This window comes from Manis pentadactyla, chromosome 3 (genome assembly GCF_030020395.1).
Source record: "Manis pentadactyla isolate mManPen7 chromosome 3, mManPen7.hap1, whole genome shotgun sequence".
Taxonomy (NCBI): domain Eukaryota; kingdom Metazoa; phylum Chordata; class Mammalia; order Pholidota; family Manidae; genus Manis; species Manis pentadactyla.
In genome coordinates this window covers 65,839,512-65,864,396 of record NC_080021.1, presented here as the reverse complement: position 1 = coordinate 65,864,396, position 24,885 = coordinate 65,839,512, and the positions used below count along the sequence as shown (strand labels likewise).

The following is a 24,885-nucleotide window of genomic DNA, read 5'->3' as shown; positions in this document are numbered from 1 at the left end:
CTTCTGTTAAATATTATTCTTATACTGATATTTACAAGAAAACTACCTGTAGAGAAATATGCCTCTGGCTAGACTCAAGCCTCAAGGAAGATAGTTCAATTTCTCTCTCAAGTTAGCTACCAAGCATCAAGCAAACCTATAGATTAATCACATTATTTCACTGACTTGAAACTATGTCTGGGAAACTGAAATTCATTATGCTGTTGAAAAGATAATAAAGGAATGTGACAACTTGTTGGGTTACTCAGCATGAGCCACTGAGGATACCTGTCTATTAATTAGAGGTGACTAGGAAGCTTTAATCAAGGATGTACAGTAATACTGGAGACCTATCCAAGGAGAAGCGATATTTGAGAAAACCTCAAAATTCAGAAACTGGTTTAGGCTCATCTCAAAACTTTGTTTCACCAAAAAATAGCTCTGGGCAAGTTACTTGCAGAAAGAACAGCCAATCCTTTTATTTCTAACACATACTTGATTCTGCTGAATTAATGAGCTTATGGTTCCCCATAAGACTCCCCACCAAACTCTTGAGTTTTCTCCTTTCTAATCAACTATCTTTGAGTCAAGAAGAAAGGATAAATAGGATAAGTAAGAACACCTTATAAAGGATTGCTGAAGGAGACTGTCCAACCATAATACTGAAGTTTTTAAAATGACAGCAACGAGACATTATGCATCTCTTACTGGAAGGTATAACCCACCTATGGACTACTGATCAAAAAAAAAATCAAAACTGAATCTAATTAAGCTTCTGGATCTAGCTACCAATTTGTAGAGAATACTGGACAAAAGAAATGTATGACAGAGGAATGCAATAGGGATGAAATCAAGAAAATACTCTTAGGAACTCTACAGCACAGATGGTCTGATAACTTCAACAGAATACTCAGGGTTAAAAAAAATAGACTGAATGAGAATCTAGAGATTAAAAGACGCGTAAGAGATATACAATAAACTATAAAAAAATATATAAAATCTTTGGAGAAAACATTTTATAAACTAGAAACAGAAGATAGAAGGAAAGTATCTCAACACAATAAAAAGCTATATATGAAAAAGCCCACAGGTAAAACACTGTACTCAACAGTGAAAGTCAATGCTTTTCCTCTCTGATCAGGAACAAGATAAGGATGCTATCTTTTGCCATTTCCAATTAACATAGTACTGGAAGTCCTAACTGGAGCAATTAGGTAAGAAAGAAAAAGAAATAAAGGCATCCAAAAGAAGTTAAAAAATCTCTGTTCACAAATGGCATGATCTTATATATAGAAAATGCTAAAGATTACACACAAACTTAGAATTAACAAATGAATTCAGCACAGTTACAGGATACAAAATTAACACAAAAAGTCAGTTGCATTTCTATACAATAACAATGAACAATCCAGAAAGGAAATTAAGAACACAATTCCATTTACAATAATATCAAAAGGAATAATATACTTAGGAATAAATGTAACCAAATAGGCAAAAGACCTTAACAAAGTGTTGCTGAAAGAAATCAAAAGAAGACATATATAAATGGAAAGACATTCTATGTTCATGAGTAGAAGGAATAATATCAAGATGTCAATACTACCCCAAGTGATTTACAGATTTAATGTAATTCCTATCAAATTCTCAATGACACTTTCTGCAGAAATAGAAAAAATTTATCCTAAAATTCCTAAGAAATCTCAAGGGACCATAGATAGTCAAAAGACTCTTGAAAAAGAAGAAAGTTGAGTCTCACACTTCCTGATTTCAAAACTTATTACAAAGCCACAGTAATCAAAACAGTGTGTAACTGGCATAAAGACAGATATGTAGACTAATGAATACAATTCAGAGACCAGAAATAAACTATTTATATATACGGTCAAATGATTTTCAACAAGGATACCAAGATCTTTCAATGAGGAAATGATAGTCTTTTCAACAAATGGTGCTGGGAAAACTGATATACACATGGAAAAGAATAAATTTGGATCCTTATCTTACACCATGTACAAAAATGATCTCAAAATGGATCAAAGATGTAAACATAAGAATGAAACCATAGAATTCTTAGGGCAAAGCGTCATGACAATGGAGTTAGTAGTGACATACTGGATGATACCAGAAGCACAAAAAAAAGAAAAAATAGGTACATTAGGCAACATCTCAAAACTTCTGTGCAAAGGACCCAATTAACAAAGTGAAAAGGCAACTTATGAAATGAGAGAAAATATTTACATCCTATGTATCTGAATATGCATAATATATAAGGAACTACAACTCAATAACAACAACAAAATAAACAACCTGATTAAAGAATGGGCAAAGGACTTGAATAGAAATCTCTCCAAAGAAGATACACAGTCAATGATACTTGAAAAGATGCTCAATATCATTTAGGGAAATGCAAATCAAAATCACAATAAAATACCACCTCACACCCATTAGGATGGCTACTATAAAAAAAAAACTGTGGAAAATCACAAATGTTGATGAGGATATGGAGAAACTATAACCCTTGTGAACTACTGTTAGGAATGTAAAATGGTGCAGCTGTATGGAAAACAGTATACCTCAAAAAATTAGGCATAGAATTGCTGTGATCCAGCAATTCTATTTCCAGGTACATAACCAAACAAACTGAAAGCAGAGTCTCAAAGATATCTGTACACTCATGTTCACAGCAGCCTCATTCACAATAGCTAAAAGGTAGAAGCAGCTCAAGTGTCCATTGATGAATGAATAAACAACACATGGTATACACGATCAAATGGAGTATTATTAAGCCTTAAAAAAGGAAGGAAATTCTGACAAGCTCACACATCATGAATGAACCTTGAAGACATTATACTATGTGAAAAAAGCCACTCACAAAAAGACAAAGAGTGTATGATTCTACTTATATGAGGTTTTCGGAGTAGTCAGAATCATAGAGACAGAAAGTTGAACGGCACCAGGTGCTGCCACGGGGAGAGAATAGGGAGGTGTTTAGTGGGCAAAGACTTCCACTTTTGCAACATGAACATGAAGAGAGTTCTGGAGGTTGGCTGCACAACAGTGTGAATGTTTTAAATACATTACTGAACTGTAAACTTAAAAATTTCTAAGAAGGTAGGGCTTATGTATATTTTGTCACAATTTAAAATAAAAAATTTTAAAAACTGAAGAACATAACCATTGATTAGGCATTCAGTGACATTAAAAAATTACTATTAATTTTGTGAGATTGCTAAGGTACTAGGTACCACCTATTTCTATTCTAAAAATTATTTTAGTGGAGTCTTAAGTACACACTGAAATATATATAAATGAAATAACATGATGTCAGGGATTTGCTTTGAAAAATAATCCTAGGACAGCATAGGGCAGGGGATGGATGTGGTAAAGATACAGACACAAGAGTAACTAGGACTTGATAACTGTTAAAACTGGGAGAGGTTATGGGTTTCATTATATTAGTCCACCTATTTTGGTATATGTTTAGAAGTTTCTGTAATAAAAAAATACATAAAAATATTCACTGATGCAAGATTGGTTGTCTTCTGATAGTGAGACTATGGCTTAAAAATACTTATTCTGAAATTTCAAAATACTCTTAAACCATACATTTAAAATGCCAAAAATATTTAAAAAGTCAAAACTGTGAAGTTCCTCAGCATATCACTGTTTATTGAAACATGGTGCTCGGACTTGCTTGGTAGTCTATGACCAGACTTAACTGAGATTCAGAATATACATAACAATGTGTGTTAGATGCTGCTGTGCCTGTATTAACTCTACTAATTTTTATCATGTGGCATGTTCTTTTCTAGAAAATCAGAGGAACTCCTACATTTATAATTGAAGCCACAGGATCTATGTCTCATACTTTTAAGGAGGAGCAGTGACACGTTGCAATGTTGATCAGTCGTAAAGGAGAATTCCCAATGTACTTTAAGGGTAGCAGTGACCTTAGAAGCATCTCAGGGCCCCTGGAATTTATTTATTTATTTTTGGTTGTACAGCTCCTGTGGATCCTGATTTTTTTTTTTTTCTGATCAACGATGCTAGCATTATCACTTGACATCCTATTACTGGCTATTCTTCCTGTGAAATGACTAGCTACTAGAGAATGCTTGTCCTGAATACTACAGGAGACTTGGTCCCTTTGTAGTGCTGTGATGCCTCTGGAGAGTCTGTGGTTTCATCCTTTGTGCATTTAGGGTGGCATCAGTTCAGAATAGTTTTGCCCCAAAGAAGAACTGCTGTTGAAGATTAACTCATTCCCTACCAACAAAGAGCTTCCTTTATTAATTGATAAGCACTCTGAAGGCAGGAATTATGGCTAAGCACCTACTACAACACTATGTTTATATTTAGTTAAGTTATGAAACACTGACTTTCTGAATGGCTTGGGAGGGTAGGACCAGGAAGCAAATGCCTCAGGCGGGAGAGGGGTGCCAGGCCAGGTGTGTGTCTTGGATACCAGAGCCCATGAGCCTGGGAGGTTTTGTCAGGGCAACTTGAGAAGCGTGCCATGTGGTGGTACAATTTTCTGAATTACTTCATGGAAGTTTTCAGTGATCATTACCCATAACTAAAATACTATATGCCAGAGAACTGAGGTACTGGGTACCATCTAATACTTCTACTATGATACATTGTTTGGATGGAGTCTTAACATGTTTGGGTAGTCCTAACATGGAGACCACATGGTAACGTGGTATTAGCATGGGACTTTACCCAAGAGGGACCCATGGTGAATGACTCCACGTCCCTGGTGAGGAGGAGCAGAGGGCACTTTCTTACATACTTTTGCTTTATTCCAATGAGCAGGCTGAAGTTTATGCCGCTCAGATTATTTTGTTGCCCATTTATGCTGGGAAATATTAGTTACATCTGTAATCCTAATTCCAGTATTCGCACATGGTATTTGATCTTAACTATCTTTTCAGTAAGCACTGCAAAAACAGTTTCGAAGGGTGGTATGCACTCATTCCCAATTCTGACCTCGTAGCTTTAAATGGCAATTTAATCTGTTTTTTAATGGCAAAATGATCCTGCCGTCCTAACAAAATTGAGGTTGATTCAAAAATGATTTTCTTAACTCTTTTTCATTACTTTCTCAAAATTTCTACTTTTGGCTCATAGTGTCCATGTCCTTTTGAGCCTCAAAGTAGATAGAAAAATTGAAGGAAAACCTGGTTATCACTTGGGTATTTAGGAAAGGAGTCAGAGTGTTTTTCTGAGTATAAAAATAAAATACTTTTTTCTTTCCCTAGAAACCTTAAAACTAACCATTCACCTAACCACAAAATATCTCTTCCTTTTATGTGATTGTTTTAAAAGATACATCCTAATATTTTTCGTTTTGATTTAACAATGCCACAATGTCAAATAATACATTAGATCTTATGTACTCCAAAAAGAATAGTTATGAGTCCTTTCAGAATTATTATAAAAGCAACTAAAAATAGCACCAAATGTTAATAAGAAAGTCATTTCTCTTTATTGCTTAGATATACCAGTAAGGCATTAAAAGAAAAAATCATTCCTATTTTTAATGTGGCTCTGGTTCCTAGTTACACACCCTTGCACATTTTGCCCTTCTCTTTTACCATCTTATTTTTCCAAACTGAAAAGCAACAAATTCAAATTCAATGGTAAAATAAATCAAGCAAACAGATAAGAAAATATAAATTGGTCCAATTTAAATTCTTTGAGACCTTTAAGAAACATTTTAATAACTAAGTCATTATTCCAATTTTAGACAGCTACAGCATTCTGAATGAGTAATGAGTTCTACAGAGTACATATGGTGTTGGGGTGTATTTTACTGAAAGTCAAAAATAATAATTTTACTTTTTAATTTCTACAGATTTTCAATATATAACTATATTTTAAAGATATGATGAACATCGCCTGCATCTTTCCTATTTGAATGTGTACCCCATTTTGTCTATAGATCTAACCTACACAAATTTCTAGCAAATGCCATTCTACTTTGGATCAAAAAGTAGAAAATAATCATGTTTATAAAAATGCTATTTAAAAAGCTAACCTGAGGCTAGAAAGAGTTACTAGAAGATGGTTCAACTATTTCAGAAAATATAACTAGTTTCTCAGGCTATGGTACTTACTCAATTGCAATTTGTGGAATAAAAGATAAGGTTCCTAAATTCTATCTGCACTAATCCTATGTAGGTAGCAATTGGTAAGCAATTATTAATGAGTCGTACTGGCCCAGCAAGGTGTGAGGCTAACAGCTGAGCAGGGTTAGGAGGATTTGTTGGTCAATGTGAATATCTTGTGAAGCATGCTCAAATCAACAACAAATCTGTGGGCGGTATCAATCAAATGAAAGGAAAAAAATGCCTGTTTGGGGCCCCTTAAACAATCCCTTATTTAGAATGCTAATATTACAGCCACAAACAGGGCCTGAATGTCACTTAAAACAAATTCTCCCCATTCAGGATCTTTTGTTTTGGGGAAAAAGTGGAAAAACAGGAATGGGCACTCTGAGTACAGGAGCTACTTATTTTCAAGGCCCTGTGCTGGCTGCTCACAAGGGAAGGATTAGAGATAAGATCAGAAAAGTACCTCTCTTATTGGCGAGAAGAAAAAAAAATATGCTAAAATGTTATTTCTTTTAAAAAATATAACTGAAAGTGTTATGTAAATATACAACCTATGAGACCCAAAGTTTCCATTGTTTTCTTTCCACCTGTCTAAAGTTATCAATACCATCAAGGGAATATTAATATTAACTTTCTGCAATTTCAGAGGGTCCTGTCACTGAACAGCTGGCATGAAATGCCAAGTTTTGGGAGTTGAGTATAGTTCTGATTTCTAATTAAGAAATAATCTGGATTACCACGAGAGAATGTGTGTACATGAAAAATAAATCACGGTTGAACTGCTGGCTGAATGATTAAATAAAAAAAACAACCAAACTTGTGGTGGGGCTAATCAGGTCATTTTCACCGATTAGATATGTGACACGACTGCTTTAATTTTCTCCTTACTTAAGGGACTCACTCCTTTTCAACATCATGAAAATAATACTCAAATAGAGAATAAGAGAATTTCACCATTCCAAAGATTAATTTTGATCGTGGAGAAAACTCAATGGATCCCCAAACAGAGGAAAACTGCCAAGAAGTGGTACAAAGAGGGAGGAGGATAAAGCCAGAGCAGATCTGGCCAAATTGGCCTCAACATGCAGGGGCCACACAGTGCCAGGGCAAAGCCTCAACACCTCAATCCAACCCAAAGCCTACCTAGGTTTCATTTGTGACCACTCTCCCCTCTCTCTCCTTCCTAGTGTTACAACCCTCTTCTTAGACCTTTATTATTTCCTACCAGGAGGCCTGCAATAATCCTCTCTACTATTAGACGAATCTTCCAAACTGTACACTTCCATCATGTCACTTGGCTGTTTTAATAGTGGGTATGGCAGCACAAAAGCCTGGCACTCAAAGCTCCCTGCCACCTTCCTCTGAGGGTGATGGACTGATCGGAACACTGGGTTGTACTCCGGGTGGTGTCAGTTAATAGGTGTGCTTCTTGGGCCAATTAGTTAATTTTTCTGAAACATAGTTTCCTAACTGGAAGAAGGGATAACAAATACAGGGACACAATGTAAACTGGAAAAACCAAACAAAGGTACAATATTTTTATTACCATTTCAACACATTTTCTGCTATGCATCTTCTGCCAGTCTGATTCTCTAAATATACTTTATAGATCTCCAGGCTTATTACCGATCATCTCCCTGAATGGCTTTGCTCTGCTTCCATCTCTCCTTCTCTGACACCTGGAACAACACAGTGTTCACTATTGCTTGCTCCCTCCTCTGAACCCCCAAAGCAAGCTCTTATTTATAGAGTATTATTACTATTAATTACTATTAATTATTTATGAGACATTAATTATTACTAAGAGTATTTTTCAGGTGCTTTCCATTGCTCTCCTAATAGCCCTGGGATAACTTCCATTTTATAGATGGGAAGATGAAGACAGAACAAGGGAGACTCAGAGATAATAAACGTCCTTTCCTGAGGCCAAAGAGTCAAGTGAGGGCCAAAGCAAGCAGAGGCAGACCAGTGTGGTGGCTGGAAAGCTGATGATCATGTTCATTCACTGCATTCCCTTTTACAGGTGTGAATGAGAAAAGTAAGGATTTATTCAATCAGGTAGGAGGAACATACATTCCAGTTATATATCATAGGAGGAAGGGGCTCGCAGTTACAGTGACAGAGAGCAACTGCCAGTTGGAAATCCCTCTGATGGTTAAAAATGAGTTTTTGTTTGTTTTATGAGCACAGATTCCAAGTTGTATCCAAAAGTTATATTTGGAACCAAAAACTATTTCATCACTTTGATCTAACTTGGCATTGATATACAAAGAAGGAAACAAAATCAGAGAACCGTCTTTTGGGACTGAATTGGCCACTTATCATCGTCAGCACACCTGTGCACAGCCTTTGGTTGCTGCTCGGCTGTGTCGTCCTGGGCACACATCTGGGCTACATTTCCCAGTCTTCTTTGCACTAGGCCGTGTGAGCAGAGGTATGTGCCCCTTCTAAGCCTGGACCATAAGCCTCCCATTCATAATCCCCCTGTGGACTAAAAGCTGATGACAGTGATCACAGGAATCCTAGAGGCTACGCAATGACATGATACAACCATTATCACACTACCAAACTATGCCTAAAGCAAGCAATCTGGATAACCCACTCGAGACAATTAGATAAGAAAAAGATAAATTCCAATTGTGCTGGAGCCATGACATTTGGGGCCTATGTTACAGCCATTTCACCTACCCAAGTAAATTCATGTGCTGGCTTATGCTTCACTGGGGCCACAGATGCAGCCACATGATGCCTGCCATGAGTTTATGGTCTAGTGAGCCACAGTGTGGCTGACCCGGAATTGTCCTGGTGCCTGAAGGCAGGTGTAAAAATCAATCAACCCAAAGTTCAGAGCATAATCTAGAGCAGGGGCAGGCAAACATTTTTTTCTAAAAACCAGAAGAGAATAATCATGTTAGGCTTTGCAGGCCATATACAGTCTCTGTGGCACATTCTTCTTTTTTCTTAAATAACTCTTTAAATTTCTAAATAATATTCCTAGCTTGAAAGATCTGCAAAATGGGCCATGATTTAAAAGCAAAGTTAGCCTGTGGGATATGGTCCATCAATCTTTGGTCTAGACCCTTGGTCTAGTTTTTTTAATCCAAAGGAAGAAAAATATTTCACAATATATGAAAATAACATGAAATTCACATTCAGAGACTAAAAATAAAGTTTTATTGGAACACAGCCACATTTATTCATTTACATATTGTCTGTGGCTGCTTTTCCCTACTAGGGCAGAGCTGAGTAGTTATGACAGGCACATGGCCCACAAAACCTAAAGTATTTATTTAAAAGTTTGACCCTTTACCAAAAAAGTTTGCCAACCCCAAGTCTCTAACCTCTTCCAAGTCCAAATGCTTTGGTGCCATGCTAAGAATTCAGCACCTATACCAGCCACCAAGGAAGAGGGTCAACCTTCAAAAGATTTCAGAATTTAGTGCTGCACTCTAAAACAGGGTTAAGAACAGCAATCGTTACTGGCTAACTGGGGGTGTTCTGATGAGATGGCCTAGTAAACTGTCAGTGATTTCATCCATCAATGAACTGAATGATCACAGTAATACACTGATCAGGGGGGTTTAGTTGACTTAAACTCATGACAGCTGGGATCCTCCTACATGCCTGCTGTGTTATAAAACAGATAGCAGATCCAAGATCAATCTATTACATAGGATATTTTTATTATTGGGCTATTTTTATTAATGAGAAATGGTGCTGGAACCTTTAAATTCATGATACAACTTAAATATTTTTCCCCAGCTTTACTGATGTACTAACACAACTTAATTCTTAAAACAATTCTGCAAGTTAAGTAGCCAGCTTTATGAATGAGCAAACTGAGGTTCAGTGTGAACAAAAGATTTACCCAAAGTCAAAGAACTGAAAAGCTAGAGCTTGGATCTGAGTCTAGATCTGTTTGAATGTGAATCTGATGCTCATTCTATCTACCATAAGGCATATCACACACTGATACTTCAAAAATTTAAAGACAGTAGTACATTATTACTGGCCAATGTGCTAGATTCAAGTATTTTTTTTGAGAAAGTTCAACTATACTAAAGTATAATATTTATTTTATGCCACACATGGTGCTATGCTTTTCGTATTTAGTCTCTAACTTCTTCCAAGCCTCAGTTTCCTCATCTGTAAAATGGGCTTGGTAATAGAAATTTCAGAGCATTAATGTTGAATTAAATGAGTTCTGGGCATGCAAGAAATTCTTAGTAAGTAGGACCTACAATTAAAAATGACACACTTTATGCTGTCTCAGGTGTTCATGTTTAGGATTTTGTATAAAATGAGGAGTGAGGTTCAGTACCTTTAAGACCTGTTCTAGTCAAATCCATATAAGACACAGGTGATAGGCAACGAGAAGAAAGTATTGAAACAATCAAGCCATTGGATAAAGGTATCTTTGGAAGTCCTTTTACAGGAGGGGAATCATGCTGGGGACATCCGCACAATACCTATTTGAACTGTAGGTTTGGAGTGTGTGCTTTGATTTTAACATTGGATTATATTGTCTATTTTAAAGAGAGCATTCAGTGGAAAAAATCAAGACTAATTTTCTGCAGTGAAATTGGGGAATTTAGATTTAGTTTGAAAACATGTTAAACAAAAAAGCTAAAACAGATATTATTAACAACCTGATTTACAGTAATACGCATGGACTTCTTCCCTGCGAAAATGCTGTTTCTTTTCTATCCCCTATTGAAACCTGTAAGGTACCTAGCACCCTCTTTGTGTTCCCGTCACGTTTGTTATAAAACAATACTTCCTTATAACACCCAACATGCCTGCTTCCCACAGCTAAGATTACATGGGAGGTGGGACACTCTCAAACTTTTTTTGGTACATTGCTGTAACATGCCCTAATTCTGCAGTATATCAACGAGATCCTGTATCCCCTTACTGAATGGCCTACTCATTGAGTTGCCTAAGCTACTGTGACTAAGCTACTTCTCAAGTAGCTGGTTCCCATAGAGACAGAACAGCTATCACACTGTCAGGCATTCATTTCTTTATATGCTGGTAGAGTAAGGCCCAGTCACATGTTCCCTTGACAATGCTCAGGAACACCACGAAGTCTGTGCTCCAAGAAAGAAGGCCTGCCCCTGAACGACTTGAAGATTTCTCTCCTCAGTGCCCTGAGGGAATGAAAGGGATGCAAATTTCCGATCAGCTTGGTTGTTGTTATTGTTTGGAAGAACCCTTGTTGATTTGTACATTGTTACCAGGCATGATGATCAGATTAGAGAGCCATTTCTGCCTGACTCTAAAGCTCTCTAAAGAGAACATTAAGCAAGCTTTCTTGCATGCTTCAGGCCACAATTCAACATCCTGAGCAATGTGTCTTTAAAAGTCAGCCTGTCAGGAAGGGATGCCTCCTGGCAAAGAGATGAGAGGCTGACCACAAGTGCCCAGCACACAAAAGGCGCCCATAAACATTTAGGAAGAAATCAGGCTCTGAGTGTTTAAGGAGCTTCTGCCACTTTTGGCTCTAAATCCCCAGCTCTGACCACTTCCCGGTGTCTCAGGCTCACCTTTCAACTGCCTCCTTGCCTGGGCCAAAGGATGTCTAACAGGAATCTCAACTTGTCCAACATCAAACTTTCCATTTTCCCTCTGAATTAGCTGTTGTCCAACTCAACAAATATATTATTTGTCTCCTAGTGCTCAGAACAAACACCTGGGAATGATATTTTCCTGCCTCTTTCACTGTCTTCAAGCCCAAATCCTATTTCTCTGCTTGCAAGAGAATCCAGAAACGAATCAGTTCTCTCCATCTCTGCTGCTGGGGCATCAGAGCACACTGAAACCTCTTCTCTGTCCCCCAACCTCCCTCTCCCACCATTAATATTTCACACACAGCCAGAATAATCTAAAAATAGAAATCAGATCTGGTCAATCATGACCTCCCCTTATGTCCACCAATGCCTTCCGGTGGCAATGCGACTTCCATGTGCAGTGAGACTCACCCTCTTGACCACGGCTGGGAGGCGTCTGCATCTGCCCGCATCTCAGCCCACCTCTGTTGACTCTGCCTTTCCAACACTAAGCTCAGCCACACTGGCCTCTTTGTTCCTCAGACACCACTTTCTTGCCTCTGCCCTTGCTGTTTCCTCTGCTTAGAATACTCTTTCTTCTGACAGTCACATTCCTGACCAGCCTCTTCATTCTGACCTCAGGCTCAAAGTCATACTCAGGAAGACCTTCCCCAACCAGGCTTTCTGAAATTACTTTCTCCCTAACCCCCATCAACTTATTATCAAAGGGTGAGCTTATATTTAAATATCTCAAATCACTCATACTTTAAAGTATACATTTGGATTTTGGAAATTACATAGAATAAAACTTTTTATCACATGTCCTAGAATGAGAAAACAAAATACTGTTTGATGAAGCCTCAAAATGCCAATTTGGTTGATGCTTTTAAAAATAAAATACAAGGTATTTGTAATGTTTTGTTTAGATATTGTTGAGAATCTGAATGAAAAACTCAAAGCTGCCAGTGGTTTCTAGGTTAGGTGTGAATTCTATGTGTAAACCACTAATTTATAGCCAGAGATTGACAGGGGGTCAGTAGGTCATGAGATGTTTGCCACCTCACTCCAAACTGGCCCTTTTCAGTGTTTAACAGAGCAGAGATCAAGACAACTCTCTTCGCATTGATTTAGCCCTTCGTGAGAAAGCTTTTAAAGATGTGAGATCTTCTGGATAATTTTCAAATGCCAGTTTTCTAAGTGCAAGCTGCTTCTAACATGTCTGTGTGAGTTCCAGGGGCCAGCTTTCTTCCTTAGGAGTTAGTTGTTGGGACATTAAAACGTTAGAAAGATCTCCAAGATTCTTCTACTAACTACACATTGAATTTCAGGTATTAATCTTTGTTTTTTAAGTCATATAGGGATAATAGTAGTATTGATGGAAGAAATAATACAAAAAATCCCCAGCACAACTAATATTTATTGAATTCTTATTATGTGCCAGTCCCAAAGTGGAGATGTCCCTTAAATGACTGATTCCATGGCCTTATCTTTTATTATATTTTTGTTAATTGTCTTCTCATAGAAATCTGTTCAACAATAAGAAGGGGCATATCATGTTTTGCAGATATCTAATTTCTGAGTTGAAATTCAAACAGTGGAATATTCTTGTTCTTACAAAGCACATATTTTCAGCCTTTTTTGAATTAGATATATGTTCAGGGTTATGATAAGGAAAGCTGCAGTGTGAAGCTCAAGTGATAATTTCCCTACTTTCAATGCCAGACTGCACTTACATAGGAGGCATTCAATGTATATTTTTTGGAATAAATATTTATTGAAAGAATACCTAGATAAAATCTGAGATAAAAAATGATAGCATGCATATTTTATGGGTGTCAATTTTAACACTTAGTTGTGATAATACCTGGGGTCACAAGAATTCAGTCATTAAGGCTCTGAACCAATAGTGTCAAGGATTTAAGACTTATATTATTTCTTTAAAGATTACAAAAATGAGAAATATCATATTCACAGAATAATCTCAGAAAATACCCAGAGCTACTTTGAATAACATGGTTTTTATGGGGGGACAGTTTTTATGAAATGACCAAGCAATGTATTAAAAAGAAAGTCCATGGTTTCGGGTAAACCTAACTGCAGAGCATTGACACTGAATTCTACTCATGGAAGGTGCCCTGCAACATTCTTCTTTACCTACAACACCAAGGGAAGTATTGCAACAACCCAAATGTGGATGTGTCTGTTCTATTGTCATTCAGAAGCCCAATTTTACATACCATTCACATCAAGTTAGCCCCACAGCAGAAGTACATATAAAGACATTCATAGCAGGTACTTTGAAAAGAAAACACTAACACTGCTACTCGCTGAAAACAACAGCAAGTAAACTACTTGTTTGGACTGTTGTGAATAAAAAGAATAAAAGGATAGGGCACATTAAAAAATACAACAGAGAGAGTCTTTCTATGACATCTAGATATTTTAATATTTAATCTTAGACTAGCATTCAATTCCTCCTATTCATTGGGATCTGAAATAAGAATAAATCGCAGACATTTTATCTCATTTCTAAGGACCTAAGAAAAACCCCTTTTGTTCACTTATGTGTTTTTGTCTTACAGATGTGTTTGCCTCTATCAATACAAGTTATTTTCCTTTTTACATTTTAAATTTATTATTTAATATCAAACCACATTCCCATTTAGGCAAAAAATTCAATTCTAGGAAATATTTACTCTAAAGAAATTAAAACCTAATGCCTCTTGGTACTCACCCTCCCGTATCTGTTGGCATAGGATCCAGTAAGCAGGGAGTGGAAAACAATGATCGTCTCGTCCAAGTCCCAGATGAACACCCTCTACAAAGGAAGAACCGAATCAATGTCCCCCCTTGGCTGCGAAATCTGTAACTGAGTTAAGTTTAACATGATGCTTGAAATAGGAGACAAATTAAAAACCCTAATTTATTATGTTTTTTTTTAAATACAACTGTTCCAAAGAGCATCTCCCAGCCTTTCTCTACATAATGAGGTACCAGAGGATAATTATATCAGCAATACCAATATAAATACAGGAAAGAAATAATATGTCTTTTCTGTTGTGAAGTACTCAGTCGTAGTTCTGAAGAAATGAGAGCGAAGCTAAAATCAGTCTATTAGTTCTGAAACAGAGGCACAATCAATTAAAAATCAGTTTATCTTTTCCTTACCTCTGCTCTCTGTTCACTAAGAAATGTTAAAATAGCTAATCTTATGTTTTATTCTTATCAAGCCAAGTATTAAAAAGTTGCACATAAGAACTAAAGCTTTACATCACCTATTCAACTTATGTTAACCTACTGGGCTGGTATCAAACGAATGGGCTCGGTACTGTCCCTGCCTGGTTTTCCTCAGACTATAGATAGTAACAATAGAAGCAGACACATCACACGTCTCTTGACACACTCTTGGAGTATTCAGCATTGGATCTGAGGAACTCATTTCAAAAAGGTCTCTGAGATCCCCTTAGAAGGCCTCCCATGCCTGCTTTTCTTCTTCGTGTTCCCACTCACACCAGTATATATTCATACACATAGGTTCTGCTGGAAAACTTCATCTTTTCAGCCAAAATAATCATGTTTTCCACCATCAGACTTCACTATGGTAAAAAACAGTAACTTAATTGCAGCAGATTCAAGGCTCTGAAGTCTACACCCACCCTATAAGGTTTTATTTAATTCCCCCTTCTTTTGAAATCCACCAAAACATGTCTCATAAGGGTGATCACCATTACAGTTTAGAACATTCCAGGTTTTCATTTCTCATCATGTAAGTGTGTCTTTAATTTCAGAGGGGATTTTATGAAGAATTTTTAGTATGAAACTTACTCAATTGATATGGCAAGGACCTAAGAGCAATACAAGAGAACGTTCTTCAAACAGGATTACATAATTTACTATATTTCCTTAGAAAGAAATGAACAGATGCTTTCTACATTGTTAAAATGGCAGAGAAAATAACTGCTTTACTATAATTAATATGAAAGAGACACAAAAATGCTTTACTTATAGTAATATGTAAAAGAAAGAAGTAACAAAACACGTTGACACCTTTGGGCACCACCATTGCAGGGACAAACCACCACTTAGCTACTGTCGTCTACTCAGGCATCAGCAATGACATACCTCTAGGTCAGAATCTGGAGGAGGTGAAGGGTTATTGTTTCTTCGGCCCCGTCCACGTGACTTCCCATCTGAACCTCGACGCAACCGATCACAATCTGAATCTTTAATGGGTGTTGATGGGCTGTGGATTGTACTGTACTCTGTAGAAATACAGGAAGGACTTTCATCTCTTTGGTTCGGTCACCATTGTGCCAAGATTAACTTTGTTTTAATTCACAGGGAAGTCTGAAGAGTAAAGCACATTTCATTCTGAAACCTATATTGCCTTTTACTTGTAGTAGTAAATAATTTATGAGATATTTGATAAGACTTGTTTTGAAAGAATGTATGGGTAGTAATGTCTAAAATTTAATTGAAGGTGGGTTCAACAGGTTGTACCAAGTCACTTAGATTTTCTTTGTGGTTTCTCCATGATCAGACAATCCTCCCCCATCCCCAACTCCACATCTGCTTCTCTTTTCACTTCACAAATGACAACTGATCATACTCAGCGGTTCACACGTTTGCCTTACCAGTCACTCTCTCACCTACGAAAAGGCTTCTGTTTCAAGGAAAGAAATGAAAAGAAAAATCAGCTCTGGACACAGAAAACTGAATCACCAGGCAGATTTTTCTTTGAAAATGTTAATCTCTTTACTTTTCTTTCACTTTATGTGAGAACCAGGGAGAACAAGACAAGGAGAGCAGATATATGGGTAACACCCATGTCTGCACAATATTCATCACAGGTTCTTCCTTTAGAACCTTAGAACGAAAAATCTCAAATTAGGAAGCACATTAAAATGTCCTCATCTGGATAACTCAGAGAAACCACGGAAATAATACTATGGAAACCACAATATAAAGAACCCCAAACAGGGCAGAGGAATGGCCGGGCAGTGGCTGTGAACTGTGGGATGGGGACTTTTATCCTATTTCCACAATGAACAAAGAACAATTAATATTCATCCTGCAGGTATGGTTTCTCCCTAGCCCATCCAGTTCACACATCAGACAATTTCTACCTCCCTGAATTCCAGCTATGTGGGTGTGCTGGCTCTCCTCCCAAAACTCTTTGCCAGATTGTTCTAGTAGGGATTGGAATCTCTCAATCAGAGTGATTATTCTGAGATGTTCTTGATACATTTCATCAAGTAGAAAACTGGAGAACAGGTCAAGACCTAGTGGCCTTTTTAAATGTACTATTAGCCTCAAGTCTACCAATAAGACCATCCATGTATCAAACCATATGGTCTCAATATTCCCTCCAAATTTAAGCCTTCTGAGTCAGGGTCTATAGGAATGGACTTTGACAGAGTAAATTCCACTCCTAAATCACATGAAACAGCCATATACTTCCTGTTTAACCTTAAAACCTCAATAGATTTCTACTATTTTTAGATGAGATTTTTGCTTGTCTTCTACCATAACAAACAAAATGAACATCCTTACATAACTAGTCATGTGATCCTCATACCCAGAAACAACCGTGGTGACTTATAAGCCTATTAATTAATTATGGCCACAAATCCAAAACAACTCCATTCAATGGATCAGTTTATATAGTTATTAGAGATACGTTTTCAAGCTAACTCATCTTGTAGAATTGTTAGAATATACTGCTTGCTGGTCAGAGTTAAGCATTCTTGAAGTCTACATTAGATCTTTCCTTGCAGAGGCAGATGAGTGCATTCTTTCCTCAAGAAGTTCCAAGTCAAGGCATCTTTATTCTATGTTTTATAAAGAATTAGAAGCCTCTAATTATGTATTTTAAAATTATATATTAAAAAAGTCTGTATTTTAAGGAGTTCAGTGGATTCAAAGCTATGTTTTGAAGAAAACGTCTTGACATTCCTTTTCTTTAAATATCTGCCATCTCCATCTCCATGCGGAACCTGGATTGCCACCATTTGAGAGAGAACACACACTAATCTAATAGTTTTAAATAGAACATTTGCTTTGAAATTGGCACAGCTGGCATCTAATGTGACCAGTACTTCAAGTACTTGACCACCAAGTCTGTCTTGAATTGTGAGCTTTCTAGCTTTTGGAAGTTCATATTTGAGAAGAAACTAAAAGACATCAAACAATGTATCTTACCACATTATGCTTTTTGCCTTGAATTCCAGATAGTTCAGGGTTACCTTTAAATATTCACACACACACACACACACACACACACACACACTCACCCCCAAAAACATATACACCTTTAGAGGCCTCAACTTATTAGAAGGAAGGTGAAATTTAAGTGAAGCAAGATGGTAAAAAAAAAATCTCTTCCTTTTTGTTCTGTGAGGTGCAATTAAATGCCTCTACTCTTCTAACCAGTTTTCCTGACTCTAACTTCTCCTTCCCCCTACTAGTGCAAAACAACTCAACAAATAATTTAATCTTCTAATCCACTGATATCTCATGTTTCATTAAAATCCTGTCCAAATTGTTCAACTTTACCCCCACTGAGATAATGGATGTGAAAGTACTAAGAACAGCATTCATTTCATTTAACAAACACTGATTTAATGTCCACACTATTCTAGGCACTGTCCTTGGAGCCTGGAAGCATGTGAGGTACCAAGCAGATACGTTTCTTGCTTTCTTGGAGCTTAAAGTTCAGAGGAAGGCACTGATTCATGGACAAAAATGAGAGAGTATGGAACAACACAGAGAGGGTTCTGATGTGGGAAAGACAGAATGCTAGAAGGCCACATAACTCAGATTTACAGGGTCATGGTTGCCTCCTAAAGGTGCAGGACAAAGTTTCCAGTAAAATGGGAATATATCCAAGCAGGCACATGAGCATGTGTGAAGGTACAAAGAGTATGCTGCAGAACTGAAAAAAAATCAGTCTGACTTGAATCTATAAAGGAAGAGAACAGAGATGAGGCTGGAATGGCAGGTAAAGAATTCACTATGGGAGCGATACAATCAAACTTACAATTTAGAAAGATGACTGGAGCTCTGGTGTGGCGAAGGTTCTAGGGGCAGGACTGAGAAAGGGAGACCAGCCAGGGGGTAACTCAGTAATTGAGGGGAAGGACGGTGGCCCAGGAGCAAGTAGTGGGAATAGGGAGAGTTATAGATTCAAAGTGTCCTTAGAGGTGGGGTCAGTAACTAACTGGATAAGATGAGGAAGTCAGGTATGATGCTCATGCCCGCGGTTGTGCAGATTGGAGTATAAAGTATGGGATTTAGAAAGAAGAAGGATGATAGGGGAGAATGTAGGTGAAATTCAGGTTCAGCTGTGTATATACTTAAAGAGTCTGAGGCATTCCTGATGTCTAGTCATTAGACTGCTAGAGTGCTCTGAAGGTCAGGAAAGGAATGTGGGCTGGATTTAGGTTTGGAAATTGACACCATACATAATAAAGGAAATGGGTGTAAAGACATGCAGTGTGTGCAAAGTTGGGCAGAGAAAGATGGGTGGGATGTGAGGAGGAAAGCCAAGGTCAATGTATTGTAGTGGAAAAAGCATGTCAGGAGAGTGGTTAATAACTTCAGATTAGCCAAGAGGTAAGGTACAATGAAGATCAAATCTAAGGATTTACAGTCAAAGAGGTCTTTGATATACTTGCAAAAACACAGATTTGACAAGTATTTAGGAGGTAGATTGGTGGGATAAAAATGAGACAGAAGGTAGAAGAGTTAGCAGGGGTTAAAACTCCTACAAGTACTGATAACCCTATAACAGCCAAGTCCAATAATTGTTTTTTAGTCCTTAATCTTACTTGACTTTCTGTGGTTGTGCTGACCACTCACTCCTTTGAATGTATTCATTAGAATAACTGGACTGCCCCTTCTTCTGCCTCTTATCCTAACCCTCATGCTTTTCCTTCTCAGTCCCTGGAGACTTCTTCTGCCCAAAGCTTCAATATCAATGTTCTCTATATTAGGGATACTCAAAGTGCTGACGTGGGAAAAATAAGGAGTTTGCATCAGGATGTTAATTAATGCAATGCTTCCTTCATTAAAAGTCTTGCTAAGATTTAAAAATAAAAATCAGCTAACGTAAACAGTGTGTTCATGACACAATGGATTACATTCTGAAGCAAATGCCTTATGTTATCATGAACTAAGAATGAATAATTGATGGACAGGCAGCCAGTTGGTGGGCTGTACTTTGAGTAGCAATGCACCAAGTTTCCTCTATGGTCCTCTCGTCTCACTAGAAGCTCTCAGTGGTTTGTAGTACCTGTAAGAGGGATTTTAATGATAACCTCCAGGTTGGTGATTTCAAAGATTCACCTCCTGACCTCTTGACCTCTTGACCTGAATATCCCACTGTTTGCTAGACTTTTCTACCTGAATATTCCACACACACCTCAATTACAGTTGTCCCAAACTGAATCTTCCTTCCCTGTTCACAAGTCTGATTAATCATACCCTCCAAAAATACTTTTATTCTAAGTGCAGGCTTTCATCATTCCTTGACTCAATTCTTGCAACAGGCTATTTTTAAGCTTGCTACCTGCAGCCTTTCACCTATCACTTGTACCACCATGACAGAGAGCTTTAAGCCCTTCAAGGCTCCCAACTTCCAGGGTGGAACAGGAAGGCTACCCTAGGTTTTAGGACACTGAGTTGTATATTTAACTGGTATGTTTCAAATCGTGACTTCACTACTTATTAGTTACTAGTATGACTTTGTGTCAATAGTTTACTTTTCCTATGAGTCAGTTTCATCACCTGTAAAGTTGGAATAAATAAAACTAATACACATATAAATGTACTTAGAACCATGTGTGGCACTAACACCCAAAACATTAATCTTAAAAAAAGTCCCACTGAATTACTAGGACAACCTTACCTCTAACAGCTCTTTCATTGTCTACACTTCAGATAGGTGCACCTAACTGTCCCTCAAAGTGCCACACTGCTTCATGACTTTGCACATACTGTTTGTTCCCTTTTCTTAGAATGCCTTCTCTCAACACTTACCCTCTTCCTCCTAAGATGTCTGTGAAACCTGTATTAACCCCTAAAGATAAAGTATCTTCGTTGTGAATTCTCCCTCAAAATCTTAGTTCCCTGTTTTGTGTTTACACTTATCTCTATTATAAAGTTATAAGACTTTTGCAATTATTTATGTTCACAGTGGATAATACTTTGTTTGAATTTTGGGGGGCACATATCTGTCATTCCTGTTCTTGGAGGTCAGATCCTGGTGATATTCATTTTGTATTCCAAGAGCACAGTAAGCGTCTAGAGCACAAAGTAGACATTTAATAAATTTGATGATTAAAAGACTGCGTGTTTCTCAACTTTAACTCCTACTCTTAAATATGTGAAGGTTATCTAATTAATTCTAATAGCTGGGCAAAATATTTACAAGTGGGCAATAGCTATAATCATTTTTAAAGCTTTTTAAAAAGTTAAAGTTTACATATTCAATAATAGAATATTAAAATCTACATAAGAATCATTAAAACTCTACATTTGTAAGTACAACTGAAGAGTTCCATTAATCCTTCAATATTAAAAAGACTCAGGTGAGTGCATCTAGTTCTTCTTGGCTGCTCTAGTTCTGAGTTCATAACTCCTACTTGAGCCTTATAGAAGTTACCTCATTTTTCAGTCCCCAGTCTCCTGGTTTGTCAAATTGAGGACATAGTCTAGGTTTCGCAGATTTAAAGTTATATTATCTATGGATGTACAATATTTACCAAATCATCCTAGCTGTTAGTTTTTGGTCTCTCCTTCCTTAAATGTTCATTTTCTGACTAACCTATATAGAATACTTTGGGCTACTCCAACCCTCAGAAACCACTAGTGCTTATTGTCTACTGTATCTAATCCAAATGCCTTATCTGATTTTAATAAGTTATCTACTTTCTTATACATATTGCTAGTTTTCAAAAGGATTGCATCAATTTAAATTGTGTCAGTTTTACCGCAGCTTTACACACATTGCTTGTCATTGTTTTAGAGAAGCTGTTGCTATTTTATTAGGTGGAGAATAGCAGTACATGATTTTAATTGGGAGATATTGGAGATGCTTGCATGTATGTGCTTGAAAATTGTATTTCCTTCTATGAACTGTCTAAATCCTTCACAAAATTTTTATATTCCTTTGATTTATATAAAAGTTTTAACCTCTTTTTCATATTGGCAGAGACAGTTTTCCAAGCATCATCATTCCACAAATTATGCTGATATTTCCTTAAATTATGCTTTCCTTCACAGAAGTCTTTGAGTTTTTTGTAGTCCTGATGCACAGCCTGAAGATCTGGTTGGGTCCTTGAAGATTTATGGATGAGCATTCACATTTATTCTAAGGATAGCAGGGAATTTATAACTTTATACTATTGGGACTATACATTCCAGTGTTAAACAAAGTAGAATCCAGGGTTCCTGAAGGCTTCCTTCTCTGCTTTGGGAGGATGGCGGCCCTCCTTCTTCATTTCTAAGTCTAACTGAGGTGAGAGACTACTCCTCCGAAACAGAATTATATAGCCAGAGTCCTTCCCAAGAGGAAGCTCTTGCCACATATAGAATCATGTTGGGTTGAGGCCAGGGCAGCTACCATCTCTGGCTAGACCTTGACTCTATGCTAGGACAATACTGGTTACAAAAGGAGGTCAAGAGCTTTTTGGGCAATCCTTACAAAGACTGTCTGCATTTAGGGAACATAAGACATGGTAATCATAATTACATTCTGATAATCAATAATTAGATTCTATTTGCTGCTTTGGGGACAAAAAAAAACAGGGTATATTACTTCACTAAAAACAGGTATTATCATGTTCAAGATTCAATGCTTAAAGTGTATGGGACAATCATACAGGTAAGCATGAAAAAGGTGCCAAAGAGCAACTGACAATAAGGTTCCCCTGAACTTTGAGACTCAGAGTCAGCATAACTTTATGTAAGTCATCTTAAAAGGTGGTAAATGAAGCCCAAATAGGAAGATTGAAAGAATGCAGAGAGGTTAATTCTGATTCCATAAGGAAAGGATATCCTGGTTCCCTTGCTATTCCCCACTGGGAGGTAGATTTATCAAGCTTGATGCTACTGTTCAGAAGAACCATAGACATCCCTTGGGTTTATTTCTGTTAATAGTTTTAAAACTGGCTTCCTAAGGGGTGGGGAGTAGGGGAAACTGCTCTATAAAGCTGAGTATGATTACTTTAAGGTAAATAAGTAGGACTGCATTTTACACAAGGGATGGGCTCTGTAGTCAGTGCATAAGGTGAAAACCACATATATTCAAAATTACCTAGAAATTCTCTCAACCAGCTGTAGTGTGAGAAGCAAAGGCAGTGAAGCCGACCAGTGGGACAGTGGAGTACCAGTCACACAAGTACACAGTGAGGCATGCAGCTGACTTGCCCATCCTGTCTTTTTTTTTTTTTTTTTTTGGTCTGCAAGCTCTAATATAGAGGTCAGCACATTTTTTGGTAAAGATTCAGATAGTAAATACCTCAGCTGTGTTGTTAGAACACAAAAGCAACCATAGGCAATATGCTAATGAAGGAGTGTGGCCGTGTTTCAATAAAACTTTATTTACAAAACAGATTTGGCTTCTGGGGGCGCACAGTTGTAATCACTAAAGTAATCATGTGTTACTGTGAGATTCAAGTGACTCTGTCATAACTATGACTGTCAAGTTATTCAAGTGACTGTCACCTGACTTTGCTAGCTATTATCACTTCTTCAAAAATGTTGCAAATAGTAAATGTTAAAAATTGCATGATAAAGATAATTTGTGAAACACATTGCTGAACTAACTGGAGAACAAGGCCCAAAACAAGGTGGTTTTTTGGGGAACTGATAATCAGTAGAAAAGAAATTTAATATGTACTATTTGAAAGGCCCTGCCCCAGGTGGTAAGGGAGCTGAGCCATCAGGATTATCAAAATGCATCTATCTTAAATATGCCAACAAGGCAAGAAGAGGATACGGTTGGTTTTGGTTTTCTAATGAACACAGTAACTTACCAGGCAAAACAGATTACAGGTTTTCCTGGGGTTGATATAGGCACCAGAGACAACACATCTAGAGCCTGATTTTTATGTTCTCATCTCTAGCAAAGAGGGTACAGGGACCAAACCTATGAAACTGCTGTAAGACGGACTCTGCTCCAGGGCTGTGGCCTTGGGGACACTTTTTGCCAGGCTTTTTGTAGTTGACTGAGTCTGGAGCACACAATCACAAATTACAAGAGCAGGCAAGCACACCAGTGACAAGGACGGCGAGCTAAGCTGTGTTTCTGAGAAAAGAAAAATTCAGAGGACCTGCCATTATCAAGCCATGCTGTTTACTCCACAGGAAAATTAGGAAATTTAGGTGAAAGGGCAAATGGAAAAGGGGCACATATGCTGTTCACCCGCAATACCTAGATTCTCCTTCAGCAACTGAATCTGACACATATTCCTTTCCAGGCCTACTTCCAGCCCTTGATAACATTTTCTGAAATGGATGCTCCTCTCCTGTAAGGCCATCCTGGAGAAGGACGCCTGCAATCAACCTCGACAGTCAGAGATCCTCAGAGTTGAAAACTGAAAATCTTGTTATTTTCAAAAATAAAGATATTCCGGTGGCAGCCTAAATGTCATGCTTGTATTCTCATGTGACAGAATGCAGCACCATAGAAAACAAATGTTCCCAGCACAGAAAGCATGTCTCTGCACACAGACATTCAGCTAACTTGACTTTTCTTCCCCAGTAAAAGGAGAACAATGAATGTTGAAAAACTTCATTAAAAAAGATCTTTACATATTGTTTCTTTAAAGACAATCTTTGAAACAAATAAATTTAAAGCTGTTACAAAACAGGTCATCTTATCCTTGCACCAGGTCTAATCTTCTATTCATGCTTCCCTTCACTGTGGGAATTTGGCAAATCGATGGGGAGGATTTTTCTTGTCTTTTTAGTTAATGGTCATTAATGCCACATCTATACTGACAATGGGCTGCAACCTCCGATATCACCGAGTTTCACTTTTTCTCAATGTGATCTGTGGAATTCTGACTTCAGGAGACACCATTCATGAATGTTTTGGGTCAGAAAGTTTCTGTCTTTCTTTCTCAAACTTTTGAAAGAAAGGTAAATACGTAATGGTTCCTTCATAAGAAAGTCGTGTCTCAGCTGGTACCCCTGGTTGGCCAGCAGCTGTGTGCCCTGACCTTCAGCTGTTGGTT

The 24,885-nt window shown here is 37.5% G+C and overlaps 1 protein-coding gene across 8 annotated transcripts in view; it reads right to left on the bottom strand.

The window, feature by feature from the left end:
- The window catches only part of EYA1 (EYA transcriptional coactivator and phosphatase 1), a 346,202-nt gene that overhangs the window by 56,509 nt on the left and 264,808 nt on the right, over positions 1-24,885 (bottom strand). For all 8 annotated transcript variants that reach the window (XM_057497983.1, XM_057497982.1, XM_057497984.1 and 5 more), the window contains 2 exons: positions 15,767-15,906; positions 14,379-14,462 (listed from right to left, as the gene is read on the bottom strand). In XM_057497983.1, coding sequence (XP_057353966.1) covers positions 14,379-14,462; positions 15,767-15,906 — 224 coding nt within the window. The remainder of the gene's footprint in view (positions 1-14,378; positions 14,463-15,766; positions 15,907-24,885) is intronic.